We start from the raw sequence: 11589 nt of genomic DNA on the forward strand, positions 1-11589 counted from the left end.
TGAACAGTTCATAAAATATGAATAATTTTTATATGATGCCCATATAAATTTAAAAAAAAAATTTATTTTTTTTTTGTGGAAAAAAATAGATGAAATTTCTTTGACATTTTTAAATATACTGCTACTCGCTCCTTAATAAGCTCATACGTATATAACTTTTTAAACAAAATTTACAAATATAGAATTATAACTATTACGATAAAAGTACAACCTTTTGCCTTTTAAATTTAAAAATTTTTAAAGAATTATATATTAATATATATATATATATATGTATATATATATATATTTATTATTTTTTTTTTTATCATTTAAGTATTTTATTTACTTAATTTTTTTATACTTTCATTTTACCTCCCCCTCATTCCTGGCACCTTTATTTCAAATATGGCAAGTAATGCAAATTTACTAATCGTTAAGGGAGAAAGTGACTACAGCAAGCTGAATACCTTTTTCGCGAACAATTCCTACTACCAAAATTATGCATTAAGTGCAATGGATATAAAAATATATAATCAGATAAAATCAGTCATAAATAAAGACACGTATCCTCACTTATATCGTTGGTATAAACATATTGACTCTTTACCAAGTTATGTCATAGATCAGTATACGGAGAATAATAACAAGGGCAAAAAAGTGAATGCGGCAGATAAAAAAGCTAATGGAAAAAAAGGTGCAGCTGATGATGATGATGTCGATAATGATATAGATCTTTTTGGTAGTGACAATGATGATGATAAGAATATTTTATTGAATAAAAAAAAAGAGAAAGAAGAGGAGCTTAAAAAAAAGAAACAAAAAGAAAAAGAGAAAAATAGATCAATATTGATTATTGAAATAAAACCTAAATCAATTGATACAGATATATCGAAAATACCAAAACTTGTGAAACAAAAAATTGTGGATGAAAATATCAAATGGGGAGAGGAAGTAAAAAAATTACCAGTGGCCTTTGGATTGTATAAACTTCATATGTCATGTATAATTTATGACGATTTTGTTAATACAAATGAACTAATTGACAAAATAGAAAATATTGATTTGGATAATGAAGAGGATAGAAAAAAAAGATCTTTAATTTTAGGACTAGATGATGAAGAGAATGAGGATTATGATGAAGATAAAAATGAGGAAGTAGAGGACGATTTAGACTTCCTAGTTCAATCAGCAGAGATTATTACTTTCAACAAACTATAAATACACGAATGTGCACATATGCATGTACGGGCATATTGGCATACGTGCATATGATACACATAATGTATTTAATTTTTATTTAAGGAAGAGTATAAAACCCACACTGTTTATAAGTTATTGTGACGTTATAATATTACTGTTTTATGCAAACTAGTATTGAAGAGAAAAAATTATAATACAGTTCCAAACGCTTAATTTTACTTTTTTCCATTTTTTAGAAACTCCAAGTATAAAATATACGTTGCACATGTAAATCGTATTTTTAACGTATATTTACACTAGTGCAGAGTCAGCCCTAATACAATTCCATGTAGCATGCCATTTAGTGTAAGTTCGTGGAGCTCTTATATTTATTCTGAATACATAATTTTAATAGTACATATTGTACCCCTACATTCCGTGTGCATGTTATGTATATTGCCTTTTTTGAAAATGCCTGTAAGAGTTGTTTTAACATGTGTACATGTGTGAACATACATATATATATATATATATATATATATTTATTTATACACATTTGTCATGTCTTAGAGCCTGGAGTGCTCCAAATAATAAAAACCCAAATAGTGCCATGTATGTGTGCATATAGTTTGTTACAAAACATTTAAACACCACAAGTAAAAAAAATATTATGGGGAAATTAATATAATACAACGATTTAAGCAATTTAATCAATGTACACAATTTAAGCTATTTACGCAATTTAAGCAATGTACACAATTTAAGCTATTTACGCAATTTAAGCAATGTACACAATTTAAGCAATGGGTTTTGTGTGCATATAAAACCTACTACAACATCTGTGCTTGTAAATGATAAAAATAAAAAAATAATAATAAAATAAAATAAAACACTTTTTTTAATTAATATTTTATATATTCGTTTGTTAAAAAAAATTAAGAGATATATAATTTAAATGAGTATACCATATGCACTACTGTGTGAGATAAAATTAACTAAATATATACGCAAAGTATATAGAGGGGAGATGGAAACACGATAGAATAAATAAAATAATTGGGGAGAGGGACAAATAATTAATGAGAAGAATATTTCTTAACACAAGCTTGGTATAAAAAAAAAAAAAAAAAAAAAAATTAAAAAGCAAAAAGTAAAGGGTAAAAAGTAAAAACTAATAAGTAAAAATAGGAAACAAATAGGTACTTGTTTACAAATAATAACAAACATAAAAAATTACATTTGAATCTGGTATTCGAATAAAAACATAAGTTGAATTTGTGAAAATAAGAAACAAAAAAGGGAAAAACGTACCCGCGCATATTTATATGTATGTATATATGTGTATGTATATATGTGTATGTATATATGTGTATGTATATATGTGTATGTATATATGTGTATGTATATATGTGTATGTATATATGTGTATGTATATACGTGTATGTATATGTTTGTATATATATATATGCACCTATATACACGCACATTCTGTACATGAATATAGGTGCGCGTTTTATTTGTAACTTATAATAAAATCGTCCTCTTTAATGTACAATATAACAGAATCGTTGGGCTGGATTTTAATGTTATATATACCATCTATATAAACAATAGTATTACTTGTACATGTTTTTATATCAATATAATTACAATTGTATATATGATCCGTTGAATCATATACAGTATTTTCTACAGGCTCTTTTACTATACATTTCATATATTTACTACTTGGGTGAAAACAAATAGAATTATTAATATATTCAGAGAATATATCGAAATTAATATTTTCTATATTTTTTTTCACAATATCATTTTGTATATTTATAAATTCTTCAATTATATTTTTCATTTTTTTTTTATCAATTTTATTTACATTATAGGCCCATGCAGTTGATCCTGTACCACTTGTTATTAATAAAGCAGTACTTTTTAATTTTTTAACAATTTTGTTATCAATATTTATATATGTACAAATATTATTTTTTATTGCTTCATATATATATACCTCATTAATACTTTTGTATGTTTCAACTTTATCCTGTTCAGATCTTTTAATAAAAACCGTAATATATTTCCTATATATCTTTTTATATGTATCTGTTTCAAAGAAATACCTTAACGTATTTTTTGCATATTCTTCAACACTAATAATAAAGTTTTCCGGTTTTTCAATAATATGATTGGAGGATTCACATATGAGCATACCATCTATGACGGTATTTCTTTTCTTTTCTTTTCCTTTTTTTCCCACATCTGTTTCTGCTTCGAAGTCCTCCTTGTCTTCTACGTCTTTTGCTTTTGGTTCTGTTTTTTCTACTTTTGCTTCTGTTTTATCTGCTTTTACTTCTTCCCCTCCTTCGTTTTCCGCCTCTTTTATAGCACCTTTTTTTTTATTATTTTCCAAACAGATATTCTTAAAATGAGTATTATCCTGTGTCCTCGTGCAGCTTTTTTCTAATGACTCATTAAAAGACAAACTATTATTTTGTAAGATGTTATTTATTGTGTTGGCATTTTCAAAATTAATCCGTTCTTTTTTGTTTTCTCCTATTTCGTTATATATTATTCCTCTTCTTTCTCTTTCTTTTAGTTTATTAATAAAATTAGAGACGTCTGTGAATAAAAAATTTCTTTTTTTTTTTTTTTTGCTGTACATTTTTTCAAATTCGTTATATGATTCATACGTAAAATTAATTTTCCTTTCTAGATCTAAATGAAAATAATCTAAGCACAATTTCCCTTCTGATCTTTTAGGATCACTGTTTATTCCAACGAGTTCAATTGGCTTGTTCTTTCTATTCTCGTTTTTGTCTATTATGTATTTATTCGCAATTATATGTGCTGATTCGAGGTAGGTTCCATCTCCGCCTTGAGGAAAAACAAAAATGGGTAATATCATGTGTTTATAAGCGCCGTTGTGCATGTTATATATGTATATAAGCAGCATCATATGTGTTATATATGTATATATGCATCTTTGTGTATTATGTAGGTGTACATATGCAACGTTGCGCATATCATATGTGTGTACAAGTAATATACATGCATACAGTCATCTTCATGTGCATTTATATTTTATTTTATATACATTTGTGGTCTCAAAGAAATATTAACGTCACAGTTCTACTTGAAGGAATATATATATATATGTGGATGGGTTACTTACCAACACTGAATATTGCATCTGGGGAAAAGACACTCGAGCTAGTTATGAATATATTTTCTATATTTCTTTTGTAAGCCTTTAATATAGACACATGGCACATATATTTTGTTCTTAATAAGTTAATAATATTGTTAACTATAAGTGTATGAGTAAAATGCGATATATAAACAGAGAAAAAATTTTTTAAAATATAATCATCTTTGAAACCTTGTTTTCTTAAATTATCATACTTAGTATATTTCTCAATTAATAATATTCTTTTATATTTTTTTTCACTACTCATACTTAATATATCATTTGAAATATACTCACTCGAATAATACGTGCACTTAAGATCATTTGTATTGTCATTATTTCTTTTTACTTTTTCATTATTATTTCTAGTTGGATCATTCATGTAATTATGTGAACTGCTGGAATACTCTGTTTTAAATAATCTCTGTTCATTAATATGTGGTATCATAGTTACTAATTTTTTTATTGTGCTATTTAATATAGAGACATTAATATTGCTTATGCGTATACTTATGTAACATGGCATAATTTATACATATTTTTTACCTTTTTCAAATGTAAACTGATTTTAAGAAAACATATTTTGCAAATTCACACGAAATTATAAATGAGCAAATATTACATAACAGAGCTTTTTATAAATATGCATAAGAGATGAACCTTACAAATAAATTTTAGTACTTGTCCTTAAAGGAAGTTTTGTCAAAATATGCTTTAAAAATTATGTACACGTGAATGTAAACTACTAAAGAGTTGTATTATTCGAATTTCTTCTTCCTCTTTTAATGCTTCCTCTGTTGATACTTCCTCTGTTGATACTTCCTCCGTTGATACTTCCTCCGTTGATACTTCCTCCGTTGATACTTCCTCCGTTGATACTTCCTCCGTTGATACTTCCTCCGTTGATACTTCCTCCGTTGATACTTCCTCCGGTGATACTTCCTCCGTTGATACTTCCTCCGTTGATACTTCCTCTTTTGCTTCTTCCTATTTTTCTATTCTTCCTTTCTTTCTTCTTTTTTATGAACGAAATTCCGGCACTTTTAATCCACTAATTGCTTTTTTTTATGACTTAATATTTTGCACTGTGCATTCTGCATTCTGCACTTCACATTTTATATATTTTGCTTTACTTTGTTTTTATATTACGTGCTTCAATCAATTTCGTGGGTATACCTATATATATATACATATATATATATATATATGTATTATATACATACATTTGCGCTCCTCTTATTACTCTTAGCTTTAATTAATTCTTTTCTACTTGCACATAGCATACTATCAAAACGAAAGCTCCGTGTGTATTCTTTTTACTTTTTTTTTTTTATGAACATATAATTTCTGCTTTAGTTTAAAATAGGTGAACGAATATATATATCTACATTCAAGCGCATAGAAATAAGAGCATATACAAATATATATATATATATATATATATATATATATATACATGTAAAAGTATATACGTAAATACATACATACACACATGCACTTATATATATACATATATATATGTATATGTACGTGTTTACATTTACGAATAAGTAAAAATTTTTAAATTTAACGTATTCATTTTTAAATGAAAGAGATTGTCATGAAACACTGCAATTATATGCGCGGCTAAGCAGGGAATAAAATTTTTTTTTTTTTTTTTTTTCTTATGAATAGAGAGTGAGCTGAGGATTCGAAGATATTCTCGTGCAGGAAACCACATTCTTTATATTATTATATACACTTAAATGTATATATATTTATATGTATACATGTACTTCCTTTTGCATGTATGTATGTACTTATGAATACACATACTTGCACTGTCGCATGGTTATATATTCACGTGTATCATTTTTTCATTTATAGTAGATTATTGCAGCGCTGATTAAAATAAACTCGTTTCTTTTTTAAACCCATTTGTATTTGTTCTTAAGAAGTTATACATTGAAAAGGGGGAAAATAATGCATGTACGGAATTGTTGAAGAATCTTTTTTTTTTTTTTTTTTTTTCCATTTTTATTTTAAGCTTGCATTAATTGTATAGTTACTAAATTTTCTAGCAATAAATGTGTACAATGACGTTTTAACCCTTAACTTTTAAACAAGGAGATTTTAGCTTTGCTTTTTAAATATAAAAAAATGAGAAATGTTAAATAGTGTTGTGGGTATGAAAGTATAGTCAGTGTATCCCGTTCTACCTATTTAAAGTGTGCATATATATATTTACAAACACTGAAGGCGTGAAATTATTTGCTTTCTTTTTTTAAGCTCTATTGGGAAAAATTGAAGCTTAATTGGTTCTTCTTTATGCATAAAACGTACACCTTAACTATTTTTTTTTTTTTTCGAAAAAGAGTAATTAAGAAAATACCAAAAAATGGGGAAAATATGGAAAAAAAATGAGAAAAATATAGGAAAAATTAAAAAAAATATGGAAAGAATAGGCTGAATGTAGCATCCCTTGTTATGGAAAAAATAATAAGCATAAATAGGTGAGAACAAACTGTACAAAGAAATTATTTTTTTCTCAATGCTGCTAATACGGATGAAGGTAAATTAACTTTAACAATTTTTTCCTCATGTTTAAAAATGCTTACTTGCATACCTGGTTCCAAGTATTCTTCAGCAACCCCAAAAATATTCATAGGTACTTCAATATCTTCATAATTCTCATCTAAACATACAACTACATTTTTCTGTTTATCTGTATATTGTATTTGTGCATTTGTTTTTTTTGGTTCAATCTTTTCTACCTTTGCTTGACAAGCAAATTTAACTGATGAACTCTTCAGGGTGCTCAAGTCTATGAAGGTGATCTGTGTATATGTAAAAAGTAAAACAAATGCGCAAAAACACATGTAGATAAGTGAGCTTACTGAAAAATGGAATCGCAACTACGTGTTTGTTTACGTTTGCATGTATGAATGTATGTATACAAGCACACAAGTGTATATTAAAATGCGCAGCTATCTCCACTTAAACAACATATTCACTTGTTCATACATCTGCTTTACCATATTTGTGGTGGCAAGTCTTCCCTGCTTAATTTGCCTCTGTTCAGTTACTTCACAATATTTGTCATTGTGTAAAAATATATTTCCACTTTTTAACTCATTTGCTAAAACAGATATATGTCTTTTTAACTTAACAAAATTAGTATTTCCAAATATAATTAGTGTATTCCTTAGGTAATTTTGCATGTGTCCCATAGTCATAATGCAATTCATTATACTTTTCATTTTGTTCAACTCTCAGTTCAGGTCATAGTTGATTTTTCTCAACTAGATTTCTATCTACTGCATTTACTGAAAGAGGGGCAAAAAAAAAAAAAAAAAAAAAAAAAAAACAATTAAATTTCGGCGTAAGATTGGTGGTAAAATATGCGGCAAAATATGTGACAAAATATGCGGCAAAATATGTGACAAAATATGCGGCAAAATATGCGGCAAAATATGCGGCAAAATATGCGGCAAAATATGCGGCAAAATATGCGACAAAATATGCGGCAAAAAATATGCGGCAAAATATGCGACAAAATATGCGGCAAAATATGCGCAAAATATGCGGCAAAATATGCGACAAAATATGCGGCAAAAAATATGCGGCAAAATATGCGACAAAATATGCGGCAAAATTTTCTCATGAACGGTTCATAACAAGTTTGTAATCCTATTAACGGCTTTTATCTTTGTAGCTTTTTTGTTCTACTGATATTTCCTACATTTATTTTATTCAAAAAGAAGAAGGGGTATATGATAAACACATAACGATAACTTGAGTATACGACTTTCTTCGTTAAATGGTTTAAATCTTACTATTCAATTAATTTAGGGGAAAAAAAAAAAATATTCAAATTTTATTTTTAAGAAATTGTTTATTCAATTTATATATTTTAGTTTTGCTCTTAAAATAAATTGCACGTCACTCACGATTCGTTACCTATATATTCATTTTCTAAATATGAGCTACTTCATCCTGTATATATGTATATATATATATTTATTTATACGCACATACACAAAACATGTACACAAGCGTGTACATTTAAATGCGTATAATATATGCATATTATATAGATGTATGCACTCGAATACATGATGTTGTTGCTGCACTTTTCCCTTGCCCCTTTTTTTTTTTTTTTTTTTTTTTCTTTTTTGTCCCCCTTTTTACAACGTATGGCACTTTTTTTTCCATGTTTTGCATTAGCCCCAAATGGGATGAGATAAATTATCTATATTTGTAAAGTTTAAAAAGTTTTAAAGCACTATTTAGGTACCTATCTACGTATACATATACAAATATTATTATATGTGTAAGTATATATATATATATGTGTATCCACATGTACCTGTATACATGTATGCAATCGCTACGCACACAACATTCGCGCAAAATAAACTTGCTCACTTGGCAAAATCGTGTGCGCAAAAATTTTTCCACGTATGCATAAAAATGAAGTGCTTACATATAAGCAAAAAATGATAAGGCGCAAAAAGAAAAAAAAAAAAAAAGAGTAAAAAATAGTGTAAACTAGTGTAAAGTAGCGTAAAGTAGCGTAATGTAGGGTAAACTAATGCTTATTGGTTTAAATGCATGCAAATGCGCATGAAGGGGTAAAGGTTTATATGAGCTGAGAATGACTAATTATATATAGAAGTTAAAAATACGTATATGTTCCAAAAGGAGTGTATAATCATAGTGACAAGAATATTATCGGTGTATATGTAAATGTACGACCAAAAAAAAGATAAAAAAAAAAGAGGTATTAAATTAAAGATATTCAAATGATGAACAGCAAAAAATAAAGACGAAAATGCAACAGCATAATGTATGTTCATAAATGAGTTCAAACTTTTTAATACAAAAAATCTATATATAAATTCTTCAAAAAATGGGGCACTAAAACAAGGACTGATTATGCATAAAATTGTAGAAATAATTTCTCTTTCATTAACAATATCATCAATGCTATTGTCCAAATAAACTTCTTCTTTATTAAAATATCTTATAATAAAATTATTAAAAATGTCAACAATATTAAATATGAAATGAGAGCACATATAGCCATAAATCACTTTAAAGCACCAACTATCTTCATACCGAAAATTTAAGTTACTATTATTATTTTTAAAATATGGGTATAACAATTTTTTAAAGGCAACTATGCTGCATGCTACCCATATGAAGTGTCCGCTCAGTATCTACGCAAAAGAAGCAAAAATAAAAAAAAAAAAAAAAAAAAGCAAACGAGCATATATATATTATGGGTGTTATCACATATGTGCATATGGACATACATGCACATGTTCATATAAATACGTATGCTTGTATACTTGTGGCGTATGCACGGATAAATGCATATGCCTTAACCTGTAAGGATTTTATGATACTGTCAGACAGCGAAAGGTTAAAGATGTTTGTATAGCTTAAAATTTTTTCCGTGTATATCGAAACGTATCCTGAAATAAGAAGATGTGCGCGGGTATGTGTGGAAATGAGCATATAAATGTATGCACGTGGATGTATGCACTTGGATGTATGAACGTGGATGTATGAACGTGGATGTATGAACGTGGATGTATGAACGTGGATGTATGAACGTGGATGTATGAACGTGGATGTATGAACGTGGATGTATGAACGTGGATGTATGAACGTGGATGTATGAACGTGGATATATGAACGTGGATGTATGAACGTGGATATATGAACGTGGATGTATGCCCGTAAATATGTGCGCATAACTCTTTGTACGTTAAGTCACACAAGCATATTCCCACACACTACAAGCAAGACGCCGGTAGCCCATTTTATCGTCTCACCTGACAATATGTATGAAGCAATCAAAAGAACAGCTATGGAAAGAATATTTTTCCTTTTGTTTTCCTGTAGGTCGAGAATAAATCTGTTGAACTTCAATTTTTGCTTAAAATTTTGCAAATTTTTGCTAAAATCTTTTAAAAAATAAATAGTTGACAAAAGAACAAGTGTATTATTCAAGTCCAGACTCATAAGAATATTAGAATGATTTGGTATCAACTGATATGGAAATAATATAAGGAAATGCTCAGATAAAAGATAAAAATGTAAAAAAAAAAAGGAGATAGAAATAATCAATTGCTTTTTCAGAGAGCTCATAAATAAATTTTCTTTAACATAATTTATGGCTTTTCCCATACACTCTAATGTTTTTACAAATATTGTATAATTTTTTTTATAAAAATTGGAAAAGTAATTTCCAAGTGTGTTTCTACATGTGTTTCTGTTGGTATTATTTAATGAATCTTCTTCGTCAAACATATAAACACTGAATCGCTTATAATTGTATACTTTCTTTTGTACTCTCACTATATTAACGTTAGCTCTACTTCTATTTGTTCTTCTTGCATACTTATTTACACCTATTTTGGTTTTCCACTTGCTGAAGCATTCTATTCGTAATTGTAACATTAACATTACGCTAATGCAAAAAAATTTAAGCACCATCTTTTGCTCCTTTTAGCATATTCCCCCTGTTGTCTCTGCGCTTATGGCGTTCTTTCGGGCGTTCATACATTCACATGTTTGTGCGTTCATTTGTTCGTTCATTTACTCGCTCTTTTGTTCGTTCATTTGTTCGTTCATTTGTTCGTTCATTTGTTCGTTCATTCACTCGCTCTTTTGTTCGTACATTTTTTTTTTTTTTTTTAAAAAACATGAAAAAGAACTAATTATGTATCCTATGCATACGAGAGGCACACGTGATTAATTTTAAAAAAGAGCAAAAAAAAAAAAAAAAAAAAATTAATAGTAGTCAGATGGCAATATGTAAAAATCCCTTATCATAACGCAAAACAACTAAGTCGGAAATAATGACAAATAAGAGAGCAACTACGAGGAGGAGCAAATAATAAATCAAAAACGGTAAAGCGGCAATGAATATATATATATATATAAAAGCACATACTACTGTGTGAAGTACATTTTCCTTCTCGCCCTTCTAATTTTCTTAACAGATTTTGCATGAGTGTGTAGCGTTATATTTTGCCAAAATTTAAGGTGAAAAGGAGTGAAAAAAGGGAAAAAAAAAAAAAAAGAAAAAAAAAAAATATAAATTTTTTACCTTTTTTTCACCCGTAAGTTGAATATTGTACTCATGTTCTAGATTTTTATACACTACTTTTATCTTACATATTTATTATTTTTATTTGTTTGTATTATATATACATTCAATGTATATTATATTATATTTTTTTTTTTTTTTTTTT

The 11589-nt window shown here is 27.8% G+C and overlaps 4 protein-coding genes across 4 annotated transcripts; 1 reads left to right on the forward strand and 3 right to left on the reverse strand.

Annotated features, from left to right (window-relative positions):
* Positions 1-387: 387 nt before the first annotated feature.
* Positions 388-1200, forward strand: PmUG01_07024700 (elongation factor 1-beta, putative; the record flags this gene model as incomplete). The annotated part of the gene is made up of 1 exon (XM_029003983.1): positions 388-1200. One exon carries the CDS (start codon positions 388-390, stop codon positions 1198-1200), a length of 813 nt encoding a protein of 270 aa, XP_028860718.1.
* Positions 1201-2674: 1474 nt separating this feature from the next.
* Positions 2675-4868, reverse strand: PmUG01_07024800 (conserved Plasmodium protein, unknown function; the record flags this gene model as incomplete). Its single annotated transcript, XM_029003984.1, has 2 exons — positions 2675-4029; positions 4328-4868. 2 exons carry the CDS (start codon positions 4866-4868, stop codon positions 2675-2677), a joined length of 1896 nt encoding a protein of 631 aa, XP_028860719.1.
* A 1990-nt stretch (positions 4869-6858) lies between these two features.
* On the reverse strand, positions 6859-7569 carry PmUG01_07024900 (conserved Plasmodium protein, unknown function; the record flags this gene model as incomplete). The annotated part of the gene is made up of 2 exons (XM_029003985.1): positions 6859-7158; positions 7336-7569. 2 exons carry the CDS (start codon positions 7567-7569, stop codon positions 6859-6861), a joined length of 534 nt encoding a protein of 177 aa, XP_028860720.1.
* Positions 7570-8982: 1413 nt separating this feature from the next.
* On the reverse strand, positions 8983-10828 carry PmUG01_07025000 (protease, putative; the record flags this gene model as incomplete). Its single annotated transcript, XM_029003986.1, has 3 exons — positions 8983-9543; positions 9713-9801; positions 10165-10828. 3 exons carry the CDS (start codon positions 10826-10828, stop codon positions 8983-8985), a joined length of 1314 nt encoding a protein of 437 aa, XP_028860721.1.
* Between the last annotated feature and the right edge of the window lie 761 nt (positions 10829-11589).

Source organism: Plasmodium malariae (genome assembly GCF_900090045.1).
Source record: "Plasmodium malariae genome assembly, chromosome: 7".
Classification (NCBI taxonomy): Eukaryota; Apicomplexa; class Aconoidasida; order Haemosporida; family Plasmodiidae; genus Plasmodium; species Plasmodium malariae.